Source organism: Pinus tabuliformis, chromosome 6, assembly GCF_031772625.1.
Source record: "Pinus tabuliformis cultivar Carrire ecotype Pingquan chromosome 6, CPIR1, whole genome shotgun sequence".
Lineage (NCBI taxonomy): Eukaryota > Viridiplantae > Streptophyta > Pinopsida > Pinales > Pinaceae > Pinus > Pinus tabuliformis.
The window spans coordinates 492,618,037-492,639,906 of record NC_142292.1 but is presented as its reverse complement, the minus strand read 5'-3'; the positions used below and the strand labels follow the sequence as shown (position 1 = coordinate 492,639,906).

Below are 21,870 nucleotides of genomic sequence, written 5' to 3'. Positions count from 1 at the left end.
TGCTTGGGAGCGAGTAGCTCCTCCTCAAGTACTCCAACTTGCTCTTGCTCTAAGGACTCCTTTAGAGTTCGGTCCTCCTTAAACCTCACGTCCCGCTTGATAACTATCTTCTTGAGTGATGATAGATACACCCTGTACGCTTGAGATGTCTCACTGTAACCCACGAAAATTCCATTTTCAGCTTTGGGATCCAACTTCTTCCTGCTCTTTTTGGATGCATGACAGTAAACTTTTGTGCCAAAGACGTGGAAGTGAGAAACATCAAGCTTCTTGCTTGTGAAAGCCTCCTCCGGTGTAACTCGTCCAAGCACCCTTTGTGGACTGCTGTTCTATAGAAATATTGTCGTGTTCCATGCCTCTGCCCACAAGAAAATAGGTAGTCCCTGGTCATGCAACATGGCCTTGGCCGCTCCAACTATGTTGCGGTTCTTCCTATCAACCACCCCATTTTGCTGAGGGTTATGGGGTGCTGTAAGCTCTCTCCTGATGCCCTCCTTGGCACATACATCTCTGAAAGCATTGGAGACATATTCTCTACCATTGTCACTCCCCAATGCTTTGATCTTCTTCCTGGTTTGGTTTTCTACCAAGTCCTTTAAACCCATGAACTTGGAGAAGACCTACTTCTTCTTCATAAAGAAGATCCATGTCTTCCGGGAATAATCATCTATGAAAGTGACATAGTATCCGTGTCTCATGAGTGATGGAGAAGAGAAGGGCCCACATACCTCTGAATGTATCAACTCCAAAAGCCCTTTGGCGCGGCTGTCTCGTCCTTGAAAAGATCACTTGGTATACTTGTCAAGTGTGCACGCCTTGCATACATCATGATAGTCAAATATGCATTATCGTAGTCTTGTGGCTATCTGTTGAAGGATCTTCAACGCCCCATGATGCAAATGTCCAATGCGCTTGTGCCAAAGTTTTCCCACCTCTTTGTTCTATGCACTTCCTACCTTACTGCTCAAGGCTGTGCATGTCTCAACCTGCAACCTATAAATATTCTTCGGCCTCACACCAATCTGTTCATTGATCCAGAAGTAGAGTGCTTGAGGTAAGCCTCACCATTGCTGAAGATGACATCGTAACCCTTGTCCTCTAGGGTAGCCACTAAAACAAGGTTCTTCTTCAGGCCTAGAACATAGAGGACATCCCTGAAATGGAGAGAGCTACCATACTTCCTCTCAAAACTGACACTATTGACTCCCCTAGTCAAGTACTTGCCATCATCTCCTAACTCAATGTGTAACTGCATGTCCTTCTCCTTCAACCGATTGAAATACTCTTTGTTCTTGGTCATGTGGAAGGATGCTCCAAAACCAGTGTACCATATGCCGCTGCCTATTGAGCTTGCCCTGCAAGCTATCAATGAGAAATATTTCTCGAACTGAGAAGAAAACTCATATACCTCAGCTGAAGCTTGATGCAGCCACATGATCCTTACTGGATACGTTCTTTCGATTAGGACACTTAGTGGCATAGTGTTCGAACTCGTGGCAATGGAAGCATTTGATCTTTGCTCAAATATTTCTTCTTCTTGCCCTTCTGACTGGACTCAGCCTTTCCTTGGCTTTGCTGCCTTTTCCTGCTAGGGCAAAGTTCTCCTTGTCCTTTGTCTTTGATGATCTCCAAGCTCTCGTCCCTCTCCAGATTTCTTGTTGGACGTAGTTTGATCACAACCTTTCCCAGCTGGGAATATTCTCTCTGCCACTCGCTGCATCTTGGAAATTCTCCTAAGACTTGTGAAGTCCCTGAAGTGCAAGACTCACAAGGTCACTATTTGCTACTCTTGCCCACTCCAGTTAGCTCATCTCGAGCTTGGGTGAACTGGAAAGGTATGTAATGATGGGCTCTCCTTTGCTCATCCAGATATTTCTTAGGTTTTCCTTTAGAGCAAGCTTCCTGGCATCATTGGGACATTGATACAAATCTAAGATGGCTTGCCACATCTCACATGCTGTCTTCTTCCCATGGAGATGAGGGATAATATGGTCTTTGACCCCTTCAACAATGATCCTCCTGGCCTTGGTGTCATTCTTGTTACACTGGATCAATTGTTGGGCATCTTGAAGTGGGACTATTTGATTCATTGCAAATTTTAGCACCCCATTATCTTCCAACACCACTGAGATCCGCTCCCTCCATGAGTAGAAGTTAGAGGTTCCCTCTAAACAATGATTTGCCCTTAGTCCTTGGAATGACATCCTGCTATCCAAAAACTGATATTAAAAACTCTAGCGCAAGCCTCCTGCTTAAAATGCACTCTTCACTGATTGAGCAATTTGGTGTTAGTCTTTATGCTGATCTTTGCTCTGATACCATGTTAATTTTCCTTGAAACTCTACTACTACTTAGATGAATATCTGAAAACAATGCAACTGATAATTGAAACCAAATTTACTTTCACCAAGATACGAAGTTACTTAACAATTTATAAGAAGCTAAAAATAATCAAGAGATAAAAACACTAGCACACAAATTGACACACTAGATTTACTAGGAAACCCAAATGGGAAAACCTTCTTTCTTTGTAGTTGTATTTTATTGATTGCTCTTGAGCAATTGGATCTATTACAATTCACACTACTTCCTGCAACTAGCAATCTCACTCAGAACACACTTGTTCTCCTACTGAATAGCCTTGATGTGCCCTTGCAATCCCTAATCCCTCCTCCTATTTTCTTGCGCACTTCCTTCCCCTATTTCCTTGTGCACTAGACCTCCTATTTCCTAGTGCACAAGAGGCCCTAATTACTAGTGCGAATCTGCTCCCATTCTTTAGCGCTCAAGCCTTCTAAATTTGTGCGCACTTGCTCCTCAAGAGTACACACTCCACAATCAAAGATGATCTCACAAACTTGTTATAATCCTGTGCCTTCAACCTCCTCTTTATAGACCCAATTCGAGCATGCAAGGAAGGCCCAGTTCAATTTTAGAAGTCGAGTTGTGATTGCGAGTTAACTGAGAGTGCTACTTAGCCTCTCTCCAATCAACACTGGATTTCTTAACCGATTCTCTCTGCAATCGACATTGGAGACTAACGTGTTCTAACTGTACTTGTAATTGCCACCTCGTTCTGTAATCAAATTGAAGAAGGCCCCAACTCACTAAAGCTCAAACTGTATGCATACAATCTAGATGATCGTTCTAGTAAACTGGAAATAAACTCACCATAACTGAAGTCTATCTCATGAGCTCACACTCATGCTAGAGAAAGACAAATCAAGGTCTTCACTGGTTAAGGCACAAGCCAGAAGACCTTCACTCACTACGTTTTCAACAACACATGCATTGATAACTCACCTCACTTGCCTTTTTCAAACAATATTTTACTTCATTATTCATATTCTTGCAACTCATAAACATGATGTTTTGTGTACTCACAACTTGTTTTCCTCTTCAATTGTTGTAATCCGTAGAGGGTCTTGGTAATAATTCTTAGTTGCGGCTAGAAGATTTGAGTGCTCGATAAAATGATCGAGCCACCACTAACCATAGAATCCCCAAAGGAGGTGTTAATTGAGGCGACCTAGGTAAACTAGATGGCTCCAAATTGAAGTGGCCACTTCCACAAGGATAGATATGCAAACAAGAAAGAAGAAGAGAATGGGGCAAGTTCAAAGCTTGGTAAGGAGAGCTCCTTTGCATACTCCAAGATACCTTGACACTAGAAAACAACTCTAGCACCCTTGCATGCTCTGAGATGCCTTTATACTTATCACTAGAAAACAACTCTTGGGTCTCTTGTTTGATTCTTCTAACCATTTGAGTAAGCGAGGGATATGATATTTAATGATTTCCATTCATAACTCTTAAAAATGATCGTTAAATATCCCGCTATAGTTGCTTGCTTGTTGAGATTTGAGGATTGTGATTTATTTAAAAAAATCCCAAATCTTTGCTTATTGGTAATGTACCACTTAACAAGAATAAGAAAAAGTATAGCATATGAATTATTTGTGGTTATAGTACTACATACAATAATTATTCAAATGAGGAAGAACCTTGCTTTGGTTTTTGCATCATTCATTAACCTAACTCTGTATTTCTAATTTTTATTTAGGGCCGATTGGAATAGTTTATATTTCTCTTAGATGACATTATTTGAAATAGAGAGAATATATATATATATTTTTTAATTTTTCCCTACGAAAAGCTTTGTGGAACTCCAAATGCTTTACCATTATATAATCTTGTACCAATTTTAGTGAAGTTCATGTACTTATTGGTGTTATATTCTTCTTTCAAATTGCTCGCTCTTTTTATTTTCTCCAAATAATAGTTGATATATTCTTTGCTTTTCATATATCGAGGTATATATTTTTATGTTTTGAAACATATTAGAAGATTCATTTTTCAAAATTTGCTAATATTCAAATGTATTTTATTTGTGCAGCCTTATCCATACTTGCATATTCGAAACAAGGAATTTCCATGGGGTGAGTATTTTTGAATTTGGCCAGTATTTATCAAATTGCATGTTTTCCATTTTGTTATAATTACTAGATTGAGCAAAGGAAATTCAATACTGTGTTTCTCTAAAAGAAATGTTAGTGTGAATATGGACTTACAATTGCATTGACATTAGTTTCTTACTTTTGGAAGAATAACTTCCTTTAGGTATTTGTTTGCAAGAGTACATTTTTAAAGGATTCATGAGGCAAGTTTGAGGAGGAAAACTTAACTCAGGGAATGTAATCTTCAAGGAAAAACTAAAAACCTCAGGGAAGGCACTTTATTTATGTTGAGCAACTCGTAATGTTTGTTGAGCTTATCTAATTAATCTGTATTGTTATATGAAAGCTATGTCGAAAATGTTAATTTTTTTGGATATCTGAACTTTCATATTTGACATTGTTTAACCACTTATAAGGATTTAAGGATTTACCATCTTTGGTTAGTACAAAAGATTACCAAACCTATTATTGGTTGTGCATTGTCTAAACATTATACATTTTGGAGCTTTTGGTTGGAATCCAACGAATTTTTTTTGGGTGATATCTTGACCTTTGTTGTTTAAAATTGGTTTTTTACTGCATATATGGATTCAACACCCTGAAAACCCTCCAAAACATATAACAGATAGACTACGACTTATTCATTGTGGTGTTGAAGTTTGTAGCTCAGGAAGGTACTTTTGCACATGCCTTGTGTCTAGGTGTGTAGAAGTTGCCCACATTTCGTAGAACGCTTGCTCTAGGTTGAGTAAGTTGCTAATGTAGCTTAGCCTAAGTTTTAAGTTAGGAAAAAGCACATTAATATGTTGGCTTATTGAGCTAATAAAAACTTAGGAAACGTAAAGCAATTTCCTTTAGTAAGTTTTAATTTTAGCCATTGATCTCAAATGAGGCGAGATCTAATCTTAGCTGATAATCACTTTGAGATTAGAGTTAGAATTAGGGTTTTGGCTCAATGTAAAGTTATAAAAGCAAGGTTGAGCAGAGGAGATATACACACAACGACAACTCAAGATTGAGGGAGGCATCTTAGTAAGCGTGTGCTAGGTTTGAGGGAGTGTAGAGGGGCTGGAGGTCAGATCCAGGTTATTGTATTTGTATTTTCTCAGGCGGGCCATTATCGCAAGACAGGAGCCCATGTAAGTTTGGATTTGTTAGTGAAAAACTTGTTGGGCAAAAATCTATGTGCATCATTGTGATTGCGATTGGTTGTGTAATTGTGATTCTGCTGAATATTTTGTTAGGAACCTTGTTCTGTGTTTATTCAGTGAGTCTTTTGCTTGGAATTAAATATTGAGTGTTGGCTTTTGAAAACTAATATGTGAGTCATCCCTTTCTAAGATCCACTCTTCTCCAACAAAAGAATGATTTGTATGCATTTGCTAGATTCCATATGCTTTGAAAAATTAGAGTACACCCAATGTTTATCTTTATAAGTGGAGGTAAGTATATGTAAGGAGAGATTATTACAACGTGTATTCTAACTAATCAACGTTTTTGTCTCTTTGGTCTGAATTTGATGATAATTTTTTTGTGAGATTGTGAATTTTTGTTGTTTAAAATGCATGCTTGAATGCATAAATGGATTTAGTGCCTTGAAAACCCTTGGGGCACTCAATTTGTGTGGATTACATAACTCAAGCTTACCATTCCAAGAAATCCTTGATTTGGGATAAAATCTACTAGAAAATATCCCCATAAAAGGTAAAAATTGTCGATTAGTTAGACTACACTATTATTATAAGACTTCTTTCTGATTGATTTGAGAATGGTAGGTCCTATAAGGATGTAACAGATTTCTATATCTTCACTTCTTGATAATCTATGTTAACCCAAGGTTCAAATATGGAGGGACAAAGGGAGGAGGCTTTGTTCTAGTAGGGGGACCTTCCCAAAGTTTCAATTTATTTGCTATTCTTTTAATTATCTTTCCTGTCTTGATGAGGAAACATTCTAAATGTTCAATACATTAATAGAAATTCATGGATAATACATTTTAAAGTTTTAAAAAATATGAGTCTTGGTTCATTTACAAGGTGCAGTATGGCCTTTGTATTATTTATATAGAGATCAATGAAAATGCATAGCTATATGTATATTTTTAACAGGAATAGTTAATTTTGTATTAGAAGTGTTGTGGCCTCATTGGTTAGCATATTCATGCAAAAAAGAGGACTGTCCCATAGTTTGTAGTTCAAGATCTGTCCGAAAATTCGCAAAATAACTATAAAAGTTGATGCTATCCATCATAGAGAATGCCCAACATTTTGTGCTAGTAAAAATATTGAAAAAGACTCCTAAAAAGAGACTAGTATTACAAGATGCGAGAAGACTTACCACTCCATTAGAATCTTGTTATTCTTTTCATTGAATATTTGGATGGGATACCATTAAATGCTACGTTACTGGATTCGCTGAGGGGAAGAGGTGGAACCGCGGATCCCCGCATCCGAAACTGGTATGGATACAGATACGGATATGCTAGGATCCGCGTACGGTCAGTTAGTGACTTAGTTAACACAGCCGCGGGCATTTTTCTGGTTGACTGCAGTTCTGGTGGGTTTTGGAGGCGGATAACGCCGCACAGATCTTCAGTTAACTGGTTAGATTAACTGCTGGTAAGCTAGTTAGATTAACTGTTGGTTAGCGTTAATTGAACTGTTGGTTAGCTGGTTAGCTTCAGTTTAGCAATTATTATATTCTATAAAAAGTCGAAGATTGAAGAAATAGATGCAGAATCGTGGGAGCATTGTGTAGATAATCGCTGGAGCAGTCGGCGTCGAGCAGAGTGCAGAGTTGTCGAGCAGTGGGCATCGAGCAGTGGGCGTCGCTGTGCAGATAATCGCTGGAGCAGTCGGCGTCGGGCAGAGTGCAGAGTTGTCGAGCAGTGGACGTCGGGCAGAGTCGCGGGCGTCCGCAGGTGCATGTAATGTTTCAATTTACGACGTCTAAGTTTTTTAATAAGTTTTCAATAATGTCTCGTCAGCGCAGTGTAGCTTAGAATCTTTCTTCAATCTTCAAATCTCAGAATTTAAATGAGTAATCTCTCTTTCAGCAATTTCAGCTTGCTACTGCGTTTTTTCTTCAAGCGTTGTGATTTTCTCATTTGCAGCATTTGCAATGGACTCCACTTCTGCACGCAGCTTCATTTCATGTTGAAACTTTATCTCCAACTCACTACAACACTTAATCTGCTTCTGAAGCCATTCTTGAAACTGATTGATCTCTTTTTTAAAACTTTCCACAATAGTTATCTCATGCCCATTGGCAACTGCTAACTCGTGCTCCATTACTTGAATACGAGCTTCTAACTCCTTTTTTTGCAGTTCTTGATTACTATTTGCTTCTTGCAATGACTGGGCCCTAGATTGAAGCTCAGTAACTTCCTTCTCTCTTACGGCCAATGTTTCAAGAACATCTGATTTTACCATATGCCGACATATATATATATATATATATATATATATATATAGATATATATATAAAGATTTAAATCAAGTTTTTTAATAAGCTTTCAATATAAAGATTTAATTAAAAAGTTTATTTTGATGTTAATATATATATATATATATATAATAAAGTTATTTTAATTTATTTATTTTAAATCAATATATTTATGTTTAATAAACCATATGTTTTGTATTTCATTTTAAATTTTTTATTTTTATAACTCACAAGTATAACTTTATGTTTGGTTGTTAAAAATTAAAATATTTTTTATTTTTTATAAATAAAAAAATATTTTATGTTATAACTTTATTTTAACAATTATATCAATATGTTTGGATTAATATTTATATGTTTATTTGTTTGTTAGTTTTTAAATTAGGTATATGTATAATTATTTATTTATTTATTTTTTAAATTATTTATTATAAAATAATAATTTAGAATTCTATATTTTTTTTTGTAATTTATTTTGCCTTACACACACACACACATATATATCTATTAGGAATAACAATTTGGAATTTTGTTTCGAGAATTATAGTTTTATTTATTTATATTTTATTATAAATGCAGGTGTGATAAACATGGAGCCATCACACCATGAACCTAGTAAAGGAATAAATGTCAATAAAGATCCAAGATCTCCTTTATGGCAGTATGTGGAAATTCTTGGCAAAAACTCTGGTGCTGGTTCGTACAAATGGAGATGTAGTGAATGCAATAGCATTCGAAATGGCTCATACACTAGGGTGAAGGCCCATCCCACTGGGGAAACTAAAACAGGTGTGTTAGTATGCAATGGTCCAAAGGGTCCAAATGGCCAACTTGGGATAGGTTTGAGTCTTGCAAAAGTTAAGTTTTATGCATCTTTGCAAGATGTTGCTAATAGGAAATTCGGCAAGGGAAAACTCCTTGTGCAAGCCTCTACAAGCAAGTCTTCATTGCCATCTATAGCAGCTCTGACAATTAATAAAATACCTACTCTAGGACCTCTTGAAGCAGCGTTCAATAACCAGGGTAGAGAAGTTGCAGATGAGCATGTTGCTCATTGCATCTATGCAAATGGGCTGGCATTCAATTTGGTGTGCTCTCCTTATTGCAACAAATGATTAAAGCAGTTAATGAAGCACCAAAAGGATACAAGAGCCCCGGTTATGAAAAGGTACGCATCACTTTGTTAACATTAGAAAGACAATTTGTGGATAGACAATTACAATCAATCCGTGATACATGGGCAGAAACAGGGGTGTCCATCGTTTCCGATGGATGGAGAGACCAAATAAATCACCCTTTAGTTAATGTTATCGCAATTTGTCCCCAAGGAGCAATGTTTTTGAAGGCCATTGATTGCAGTGGAGTGGAAAATGATGCAACATTCATCTCCGCAATTCTTATTGATGCAATAGAAAGTGTGGGGTCACAAAATGTTGTCCAAGTTATCACAGACAATGCAAAGGTTTGTAGAGCAACAAATTTGATTGTGGAGGGTCAATACAATCACATCTTCTGGACTCCATGTGCAATGCATTCATTGAACCTTATGCTAGCCAAGATTGATGAGATTGAGTGGATCAATGAAATATATGTAGCATCAAAGGAGATCCAAATGTTTATCACCAATCACTCAATGTCCCAAGCCATATATCAGAGTTTTGCAAAGTTGGAGCTACTAAAGGTACTCCATTTTTAATCAATGTTATGCATTATGAGTTCTCAATTTTTAATGTTCCATTTATTTTATGTCTGATTTAAGATTTGACTTTTCAATATGTTTATGTAGGTTGCCGAAACTCGTTTTGCTTCCCACACTTAGTCATAAAGAGGTTTTTGGAGGTCAGACAAGCATTACAAGCAATGGTCATTGACCCTCTTTGGGAATCATGGAGGACTTCAACTTCTGATAGAGGATAAAGAATAAAGCCTATCATTCTTGATGATGCATGGTGGGGCAAGGTCCAATACCTTTTGCAGTTCACAGAACCAATTCTAACCATGATCAAGGCATTTGACACAGATATGCCTTGCTTGGGGGAAGTCTATAAAAACATGGATAGTATGTTGGAGAAAATACGGGAAATTATCAAGGCAAGTGAGCATGACCCCTTTGAAGTATTTTACAATGAAGTGAAAGACATAGTTACAAAAGATGGAACAAAATGACCACGCCATTGCACCTTTTGGCATATGCACTACACCACAAATATTACCATTCCAAAATATTGTCTTTACCTGGTAGAGCAACGCCAAACAGAGATTCTGAAGTGGTACATGGATATAAGACAACTTTGAGGAAAATCTATAGGGAAGTTGGAATTGCAAAGGAAGTGCGCGAGGAATTTGGAGCATTTGTACAGTCCACTGGGATATTTTCAGATCCATTGGCCATGGATGATCGGGGGCATATGGATCCTATTACTTGGTGGGGCTTCCATGGTGGAGATAGCACTTATCTCTCAACTCTAGCCACGAGGTTGTTATCGCAGGTTGCCAGTTCCCCATCAGCTGAGAGGAGCTGGAGTACATATGGCTTCATCCATTCGGTAAAGAGAAACAGACTGGGAGCAACGAAGGCTGAGGATCTTGTATATGTCCACTCCAACCTTCGCCTTCTATCACATTCTACTTCAGAGTATAAAAAAGTCCAAGTAGGATGTGGGATGTGGAACTTGAGATATCTGACTTGAACATGACATTGAATGCCATGACTCACCTTAATCTACTTGAGGACGCTACACAACCACTTCCTACTTCTGCAACAACTTTTAACAATCCTGGTGCACAATCGTCCATTCATGATGTAGAGTTGCAATATGCAGATGATGATGATGTAGACCTATTTCATGATTTGTAGACATGCCTACTCTATATTATCATATTAATAAAGTGATCATTGATGAAAAACTTATTTTGTATTTACTACTATCATCTTTGTATGAGGCAAGATGCATCATTTTAGTGTTCAGATTCATAAATTATCTAATAATTTTAGTTCTAATGTTGTGATTCATGAATGGTTTTGATTTTAATCATTAAATGTATTTTCTAAAATTTTAAAAAATATTATTATATATTTTTGTACTTGCCATATCCTCGCCGTATCTGATCTTGGCTTTTAAAAAATCCAACGGATCCGTATCCTGGCTTTTCAAAAATCCAACGGATTCGTATCCTTGTAACTTAGATTAAATGTTGTAGGCATTTGATCCCATTCGATATTTGAACAAGATTCCATTAGTTGTAACTTTTTCACAAGTTTTCAAAATTTTGGAACAAGAAATGATAGAAAACTTGTTTTTAAGAGCAATAATGTTATGGGCACATCCTATTTGATCAAAAGATCTTGTTTTGCAAACAAATTTATTTGATCAAACAAATTCTTGAATCTACTCTGTTGGAGGTTTCTTTCATCTTGAATCTACTCCTTTGCAGTTCTCTTCCTCATATTTGTTGCATTTTCACATGTAGCACGACTTGGTCTCGAAGACAGAACAATTTTTTGCTCAAAAATGTAGACTAGGGTCCATGATGGTGTCCAATAAAATGTTGTAGTCTAGTACCAACATGTCAATCCTTGAAGCAGGGACAATATGACCCAAGGTGCATTGCAAAGATGTTAGGGAGGTGGGATAAAGAACAATAGGGAAGGTCATAGCTGCAAATGGCCATGCTCAATATCTAACATACTTTTTTCATTTTCCTTGAGAAATATAGTCCCTCACTCACTTGTGTATTAAACCTGCCAATCCCTTGTGGGTTCCCCCCCCTCTCTTCCTCTATTTTTCAGATGGAGGATGGTAGTAATCGCTAGTGGAAATTTTGACTAGTAACCCTCTAGGGGACTTTATGGTGTTTTTTCGTGAGATTTGCATGAGGTTTTAGGCAAGAGCATCTACCAATCGAGCTAAACCTCAGGGGTTAGTATTTAACATTGTTCGATCTATATTCTATTGAGTGCAACTGAATTAGAAAGAAATATACATTATTCATATACATGAAAGTTCAAGAATAAAGTTTAAACTTTAAACACTAATGGGGGTACTACATTTTTTCAAAGATAACCAGTTGCAACATTGTTACATGAAGATTAGATCAAACTTTGTATGTTGGACCATGTCCCATTTAAGTAGATAAAACATATCTAATTGAGCCAACCCTTTTGAAGGCCATCCACTTGAAAATCTAGAGCAATGGGCCGTACTTAGTTGTCATTAAAACCCATGTCATGAACATTAGCAATGCAACTATCTTCATGCAATCCTTTAGCTCCATTTATTCTACAAAATAGGGGATTGCCTCTAAAGTGGTTAGTCCTTTGTGTTTTTCTAGCCACCTTACTAATTTTGTTGTCTTATGTTAGTTCCCTTGATTACAAAATGGTGGTGCAACCTTGATTTTGTGCTCTCTAACGTGGTTCCACCACATACTATCGTGAAAACGTAGGGGCGAACAAGTGTTGACCATACCAATTGACTCACACTGAAGTCAACTTAGGGATGCACCCCTAAATGAAGGGGCCAACTCTTGCATCACCTATAAAGATTGATCATTGAGCTCCACAAAAGTTTGCTCTCTGGTGACCATACTACCATCAAAATGAAGGGTGAACAAGCCTTGACCACACTTGCTGACTCACACTCGAGTCAACTTAGGGCTGCACCCCTAAATGAAGAGGCCAACTCTTGCATCACCTATAAAGATTGATCCTTGAGCTCCACAAAAGTTCACTCTCTTGGGAACACTTACTAATTAAATGTATGTGGTTGCCAAGAAAGATTATGCTTTTTCCGGATTAAGGTTATAGCAGTTCATCTCAAACACACTATGCCAGTCAAGCTCCATGTATCTGTTGTGGGCAATGGAATTGTAATATATATCTAATTCTTCATCTATTTGATAAATTTTGACCAATTTAACATTGCATTGGATGGAGTTGAATAGTTGACAAAACTGATGAGCCTTTGTCATTAGTTACTTAATCCTTGCAAAATGAATTTGGCTACTTGTATGGTCATTGGTCGAACCCCTTGATGACGCTTATACAAATTTTATCTAGTGATTCCAAGATTGTTCTACCAAAGATAGGGATCCTTCCTTCAAGATGTGGAATTTCATCATCAAACTTGTGATATGCTTTTACATGGATTAGTCTATCCAGATAATCAAGTTGTTACTCCACAATTTTGTCTTTGTTAATGGATTTAAGAAAGATCACATCTCTGGAAAGAATGAACTTCTTGTTTTACCTCATCTTAAAGATGACATGCTTTGCTGGTATTCGAATATTGCAAGAATATGCACCTTCGACACTTTGCGCCAAGTTTGTTTCTGTGCTCCTTATGAATTAAGGCATAGCAGGTAGAACCAAAGACCCTAAGATGCCCCCCATCAAGGAAGTGTGATCATACCACATTTCGTAAGGTGCCTTGTTCCCAAGAGCATGAGATGGGCACTTGTTTTTCACATATACTACACAGAGAACTGCTTAAGGTATAGCAGGTAGAACCAAAGACCCTAAGATGGCCCCCATCGAGGAAGTGTGATCATACCGCATTTAGTAAGGTGCCTTGTTCCCAAGAGTATGAGATGGGCACTTGTTTTTCACATATACAACCCATAAAACTGCTTAAGGCATAGCAGGTAGAACCAAAGACCCTAAGATGCCCCCCATCGAGGAAGTGTGATCATACCACATTTTGTAAGGTGCCTTGTTCCCAAGAGCATGAGATGGGCACTTGTTTTTCACATATAATACCCATAGAACTGATTCAGCCCAAAAGATCAGCTTCACATTCTTGGAAAATAGCAATAAACGTACCATGTTCAAGAATGTCCTATTCATTGTTTTTGCTACACCATTTTGTTGAGGATTGTATGGAATAATGGTTTGATTCTTGATCCGATCTTGGTGAAGATAGATTTCAAACCAATTTGAAATGTATTCCCCTCCATTATTAGTGCAAAGAGCTCTAATATGACATTGATTTCATCTTCAATTCATAGATGAAAATTTTAAATGTTTTAAACGCTTGAGGATTTTGTTTCAACAAATAAACACATCACATCCTGGTGTAGGGATATAGGGATCAATAAAAATCATGATATATTTATTATCAAATGTAGATGGAACAGGAGTGTTCTGACAAATCAAAGTGTATCAAGTCTAGCTTTCTACATAGAATCATGAAATCATTGCTTGTTGTGTGTGCCAAGAATACAAGGCTTATCTTGCTTAAAGTCCCTTGGAATGTTGGGCAAACCAAAAACACCATTTGTGTTCAACACATGAAGATTACCATAATTAATGTGTCCAATTCTAGCATTCCACAAAAGACTAGAAGACATTGTACCTTCATAATTCTACGCCTGTGCAAATGTCCCTTTCAACTTCAACAATTTTTCATCCCCCCATCCTGTCATGATGGGTGTTGAGAAGTGTAGCTCAAGCAGGGACTTCTTGCATAGGTTAGGTGTGAACATGGGAGAAGTGGTTCAAGACCACTTCTAGTGACCACTTAGTAAGAGTGGGAAATAATACCATCTTGTACACACATTTTGGACATGAAGAAGACTCAGGAGATCAAAGAAAGATCAATTGAGCAGATTCAGAGCATAGGAGAGGGACAAAGTCAGATCAGGTCAAACAGTGTTGTACAACAGTTTGTAAAGTGCAAATTTGAGTGTCCAATAGGTGGATCTAGCAGGTCTCAGTTGACCAATAGGAAGATCTAGTGCAGATCTGAGTGTTCAGTAGGTTGAAAACCTTAGTTTTGAGGTATTCTTGCAAGTTCTGATCATTAATGATAAACTGATTTGATGGGCATAATTTTATGTGTACCTGAAAAGCTATTTTGCTTCTGCTGTTTATGTTTTCCAGCTATCTGTGTGACTATTGCATGTTCAGAATTTTAATTATGTTATTAGTATTATTTTTAAACCAGAACTATGAAGCAAAAATCTGTGGTCAGAACAAGCAGCTTGAAGTATATCGGAATGAATACTATAGAGAAAAATTCTTCAATGATTCTAAAAAGAGGCGTGCAAAATACCATCCTCCTCCCAGCAAAAGGAGAAGAGGAGGAGATCCAAAACTGGACCTCCTGATACTTGAGCCTATTTCTTCTTGAGAACAAGAGTAGATTCTTACATATTGCTTGCAGAAGATGACTGAAAAACAAAACATTTCTACGACTTAATCGATTCCGAACCCCCACTAGGACTGGGGGGGCTAAAGAATGATGGGCATCGGATTTGTAAAAATTTCTGTTTTCCCACCCCGGTTTTCAGTTTCTCCTTATTTCTCCCATGTAGTTAAATGCCCATTCCCATAACCATACATTTAACAGACTGAAAAAAATAAATATCGCTGAAAACACAAATTCTGGAAATTTTTTCAGAATGCTGGAAATTGTAGAATTAAAAATCAACAATTAAAAACAGCCATTAAAACACATTAAAACACTGATATTTTTGGTCAACTTGACCCTGGAAAAACCCCCTACAACTCTTGGGGAAAACCAGTTTGAGAGCTCTTCTTTATTTCTGAAAATTGTCTTTTTACAGTGAGAATTATTCAGCAAAAAATCAGCAAGCAAATTTACAACTTATCTCCTTTCCCGTGCCTCACAGCAATCTGGAAATTACAGCAAACAGGACAGCAATAAATGCTGTACGACCTCCGTTTTGTGTGCAGAAAAATCAGCAAATTGCTCCTCGATTTTTGTGCAAAAATCTGCCTTACACTATGTGCTGAATCAGCTGTACAAATCTGCTCAACTGCTGCCTTGGAATGTGTGCCAAGCTGCTGTCTCCTTCTCCTTCCTGCTCAGAAATCTCTCTTGCTCTCTTGCTCTCCTTCTCCCAATCTGCTCATGAAAGAATGAATGACCTTTTCCTCCTTTTCCTCCTTTAATATAACTCCAAGTGACTTTTGGGTGATCCAAGTGACTTTTGGGTGATCTCTAAATCCAATGGCTGAAATAGATTTAGATCAATGGTTGAGATTAAATGCTCATTTAAATCTCACTTTCTATTTTTTAATTCACCCCACTTTAATAAAGACCCACTTAGTCATTTATTTCCAAAGTCACTTTTCCTTTCTAATTTTTCATTGACTTTATAAAAGTCACTTTAAAATTAGACTTAATAACTTTATCACTTAAAGTCACTTTTAAATTAGATTTAACTTTATAAAATTATAAAGTCACTTTAGGAGAAAAATTAAATTCTTTTGGACACTTTTCCCTAGGCCAAAGATCAAAGCCTAAGGGAACCACCTGTCCTCCGGTACCAAATTTCAACAGGATTTTCTGGATTTCTTGCTCCAATCTTTTCTACTTCTTGTTAATGCAGGAGAAGAGTGCTGATTGCTTTTTAGAACATCTAAATAGGAAGGAGAAGAAGAGGAGAGATTGACCTCCCTCTTCCTCCAAGTTGACCTCTTCTTCCTTCTTATATGAGGGAAGGTTTTTGTCAATATCCTTTGAAGTGTTGTCTCTTCGTTAGCAGGTGAACTGAGGTTCTCTGATGACACTTGATCTAGGTCTGGCTGATCTTCTTCAACTATGACTTCTGCCGTCAAGGACATCAAAGATTCATATATATTACGGGAGGGAGGATGCTGATGAGATTTAGGTATGGTGGAATGAGGCCTCTTAGTCTGATGATTCTTGTGCTTCCTTGAAACTAGTTTTAATATCCTTACTTTGGACATTTTTTTGCAAAGTGTCCATACTCATGGAAAAAATTGCATTTAAAAGGAATCTGCTCATAATCTAGAGCCTAAAGATGGGACTGATTCTTGAATTCAAGTTGAATCACCTGAGGGAGTCCTTTTGCAAAATCCATTTCAACACAAATGTTGGCACATGAGAAATTATTGTCCTTGCCTTGGGAATTAGTAATATAGCAACACACTTAATCTAGAGCTTAAAGATGGGACTGATTCTTGAAGTCAAGTTGAATCACCTGAGGGAGTCCTTTTGCGAAATCCATTTCAACACAAATGTCGGCACATGAGAAATTATTGTCCTTGCCTTGGGAATTAGTAATATAGCAACACACTTTGTCACGTATAGCTTTTATAGTGGCTGTAGCAAAGAGGGTGAAGATACCACAATCTAAACCAGACAGGTGCATAAAAGATTTCCATGGTAGGATTAAAATCTAGAGTCCAATGTGTGATAAACATTACCCATTCAACCCTCTTTTCTTAAAGGTATTAACATTTTTCTTTGTAGAGGTAACAAACCCCAAATCAAAAGGAGGAGTTGTATACGCCCTTTTTACAAATCTACTTTGTGGCAAAGAGCCATGACCATCCTATTGGAGGATCAAGTTGGGCAACAATTAAAACATGCTTGTGAACTTATGTTAGCTTCTTATTATTCTTTATTAGATTCTTTTCTTCAAACAATTATTAGGATCATAAACCATGAAGATCATAAAAGACAATGGCCAGGGCAAATCCCCTCCAAGGGGAAAACCCAAAAATAATTTCTTCTCTTCTTATAGAATCAGATCAAATGAGAAATCCGAGATCCAAACACCAAGACCAAGTCCACTCACAAGCCCTAAGTCGGTCCCCCTTCCAAGCTTTTCCAACAAGTCAGAGACTCTACAAGTCAATGATGGTCACACCCTTCCAAAATTGGTCAAACTTCAGATTTCGCACATGCTAGAGTTTTTAGGGCAATTTTTTTCTCTTTTGACGTTGCTTTCTCTTTCCTTGACTTTGACTTCTTTGTTTGTCCTTTTCGCTGATTTTCCTCCTTTATCAAGAGATTGAACTTGCTTGATGTGTTCTTCAAATGAGGTCGAGTTGCTCTTATATATACACATCTTAGGAGGTCGAATTGCCCCAAACAGGGCCGACTTGGTCTTGTAGTGACCAAAATTGACATTTTGACTCAAAACAAAATTATTTTTACACTTTCTTATCAAAGTCCAAATGGGACTTGACTTATAGACTTATGAAAATATTCTTTTGACTTGACAAACCCTAGAAGCATGAAGAACATGCTTGACCTAGAAGACAAATCAATTTGAGCATGAAACCCATGCTTAAAATAATAATTCTTTTTCTTCTTTTTACAAAAATATACAATGTCATAAGTACAAAGGTAATTATGAAGATCGAATCTAGTTACATTCTCCAATACTCCCTCTTAACTAGGGAGGTATTCATAATTACATAACCGATACAAGGATTCTCTCAAACTGAAATATTCTCATAAGAAGAGTCGGATTGATAAGTCATCTCTAAGCATCAACATCATAACCAACATTGTCAACATAACAAGGCCTTGACTAACAAGCTCTATCTCTCCACTAGATCATAGCACAATGCTGGGAGGCTTTACGTGAGACACCACACTACCATTCAAGGCACATACCCCATCCATATGTTCACTGGGTATGTCTAGGACTATTCTTACCATGGATTAGAAATCCTCAAAGAATATCAATGCTCTTTGACCACTATTGTCTTGGATACCTTGTCCAATCCTCAAAGAGTGTCGGTCCACAAGATTACTTCCTTTCTTGGATTTCCCAATCCTCAAGGAGTACCAATCCTAGATGCTTATCCAATCCTCCATTTTCCATTCTCCCTCCATGGCCTTCACTAGATGTATGACTGTTAGTCCTGACCTAGTGCATGACACATGAAGAAGAGAATAAAATATCCATCATCACTCCCTCTCAACCAAAGAGGAGATCCTCATTCCCTCTTGATCAGGGAATAGATCCTTACTGCTTCTCAATCATTAAGGATATTACTTATTCACTCTAAAGCATAGAGGAGATTCCTCACTTCCTTTTAACTAGGAAGACATAACCACAAGCTCTTTAGCTTGTCACAAACTTTATCAATACATCAATTACTAGTTCTTTCATGTAGATCTTCAAGTAGCTGCATGACTCCTCCTTTTCTTTGCATCTCATCATATTGAGATTTTACCTTTTAGAATGTTATGGAGCCAAACTCTTTCTTCAATTTGTGACAGGGTTCAGGTCATCAACCTAGTCATCATCAACAAAGGCATTATATTGAGCCAATCAAAGTAGAGCTAGTCGTAGCTCCCTCTAATCATGAAAGTGATATTTATTGTCATCGAAACATAAACATCAAGTTATCTTTTTGTATTGCTACCTTTCAATCCCAAGATGATGTAGACATCTTGGCCATATAATCCTCCAAGGATTACCAAAGCCATCCACTCAATCCATGTATTCTTTGAATTGAGTTCAAAACAAACAGTTGTAGATACACTTGCCTCAACTGCCATTATGCATTTCTGCAACATTCTTCCAGGTAGCAAAACCATATACCAACCAGATAACCAATACTAAAACATCAATATCATGATGGCCTTTTGTCAAGATATCAATTTCTACTTATTTGTTTCCGCATGGTCTATCTCCATGTTGTACAAAAAATCCTTCTCCATGCTTTCAATTTTCAATCAAACTGCCCATGGAACAAACTAATTAGCAAGCTACACTATCTTCTTCCTTGGAGTTGTCATTGTCAACTCTCTTTCTTTCTTCAATAGACCATATTTGACGTTGATCAATATCATGTCTAAGTCATGCTAGCTTATGGAAGAGTCTTGATCTTTTGCCATTTCAAGGCATACTACACCCCAGGCATCAAGTAACCACATGGAAGACCTATCATGCTCATGTTACCGAGCACATTCTTACGATCCTCTCTTCCTGCAACATTCTTGTAGATATGAATTCTATCTACTAGTGAAGAGTTACTAAAGACATGCATACTTATTTCATATAGCCATCTAGTCATCCTTCCCTCTAATGAGCCCGCTTCTATCCTTATCGAAGATAAATTTCCCTCTTTAAGAGAAGAAAGACTTCAATTATGTCTTTCATACTACAACTTCACCTTCATCACCCCTTCATCCTTCAAGACTATTGTTTCCATACTAAATGGAATATATATTAGTCATGTCATAATGATGCTTCCAAATATTAAAGACTTAAGAACCTCCCCTAAATGATGGTTCTTATTAGAGGATCCCCGTGATCCTTTCTGCAAGATGACTACTTATAGCATTATGTTAGAAAATACTTGGATGAATTGTGATGTGCAAGATGGTCCAAATCTTTTCATTCTTGTCAGCTAGATGACTTCTTCCAAATCAATTTGATTATGTAGACTCTAAATCTTCTACTATCATATGCTTCCTTCTATGATGTCATGCTTCACAAAAACCAAGACTCTTCTAGAGAATGCAATGGTGCATGCTACTCTAACTGCTACTTTCTAATAAAAGAAAGACAAACTGCAAATAAACTTGATAGAGGTGGAGCTCCTTCAATAGTATAGATCCTTGGGATCTTCACCTTTTGACTTCTTTTCAGGTTCTTCTTTTTCTTCAGCTATGTGAGCTCCACTCCTTTCCTTCCTTTTGTTATTTTTCTTGTTTTGTGGATTGTTTGGACAATCCCTCTTAAAATGTCCATATTCATTGCACCCATAACATTATATTTTGGACATATCTTGTTTTCCTTTGGACTTTCCAAACTTCCCTTTCTTCTTCTTGGATTTTACAACAAAGACTTGAAACTTTTCATTTGGTTCGATGTCATCTTTTTCCTTTAGTCCCGTTTCTTCCAAGATGCATTGAGCCCATAGTTCATTAAAGGGAGCAATATCTTTTCTTGAGTAGACACTAGTTACAAAACTGCTCCATTCAGGTGGCAAAACATTTAGTACATAAGTAGTCATCTCTGAATCGGAGATGACTTCCCCAAGCCCTTGCAACTGATCCCTCAATTGTGAGATCTTCATAAGATATGTGGCCATATCTTCATTCTTTGACATCCTTGTTTTATATAGTTGATTCCTCAAGGATATTTTCTGACTTGAGGTACTTATAGAGTACAATTTCACCAACTTATCATAGATTGCTTTAGATGTACTCAAATCAACAACAAAGGGAATGAGATGATCCTTTATAGATTCAATAAGAATCCTTTGTGCCCTCACTTCTCCCTTCTTGTATTTTGCTAATTCTTGAGTCTTCTCTTTTTCTAGTTTAGTAATTTCGCCAAGAATATAGTCCATGACTTCATTTTCTATGAGCACCAAATCAATCCTTTTCTTCCATGCTAGAAAGTTTGTTGATCCATTAAGCTTATTGCTTTCCTTATGCAAAGCGAAGTCATTTGATTTGTAGATTGAGACATGGAAGATAATATGGTACTTACTTGTCAAATGAGTGTCCTTCTAGATGATGCCTTCAACTATTTTGAAGCTTTCAAGAACCTTCAAGAGACTTCAAAGATGTCCTTCAATAGCAAAGAGCCTTCAAGAGAGAGAAAGATAGATGTTCTTCTTCAAGATGATGGAGTGCACTAGAGAGCCTTCAATGAGAGCTTATAGTCTTCTTCCTTATAGGTCAATAGATCCTCTTCCTTATGCCCTTCCTTGTGTCCTTAGCAAATGATTTCCTTTGATAAGCAACCTCCTCTATGCCAACAAGAATGATCTTCAAGTTGCCTTCTCTTCACCTTAGCTCTGATACCACGTTGGAGAATCAAGTAGGGCAACAATTAAAATAATTCTCCTATCCTTAATAACTGCTTGTGAACTTATGTTAGATTCTTATTATTCTTTATTATATTCTTTTCATCAAACAATTATCAAGACCATAAACCATGAAGATCATAAAAGACAATGGACACAAGATGTAGGCTTCAAACCGCCTTTCCAAGGGGAAAACCCAGAAATAATTTCTTCTCTTCTTATAGAATTAGATCAAATGAGAAATCCAAGACCCAAACACCAAGACCAAGTCTACTCACAAGCCCCAAGTCAACCCTCCTTTCAAGCTTTTCCAACAAGTCAAAGTCTCCACAAGTCAATGATGGTCAAACCCTTCCAAAATTGGTCAAACTCCATATTTTGGCCACTGCAACAAAATTTTGGCATCTTGCAATA

At 37.2% G+C, this 21,870-nt stretch overlaps 1 protein-coding gene across 2 annotated transcripts in view; it reads left to right on the top strand.

Annotated features, from left to right (window-relative positions):
* Nucleotides 1-21,870, top strand: part of LOC149259472 (cytochrome c oxidase-like protein) — an 88,588-nt gene that overhangs the window by 23,003 nt on the left and 43,715 nt on the right. The window contains exon 3 of one of the 2 annotated variants that reach the window (XM_089418318.1): nucleotides 4,397-4,439. The exons of the other annotated variant lie outside the window; for it this stretch is intronic. Within the exon in view, the coding sequence (XP_089274444.1) occupies nucleotides 4,397-4,439 (43 nt within the window). The remainder of the gene's footprint in view (nucleotides 1-4,396; nucleotides 4,440-21,870) is intronic. 2 annotated transcript variants of the gene reach the window in all.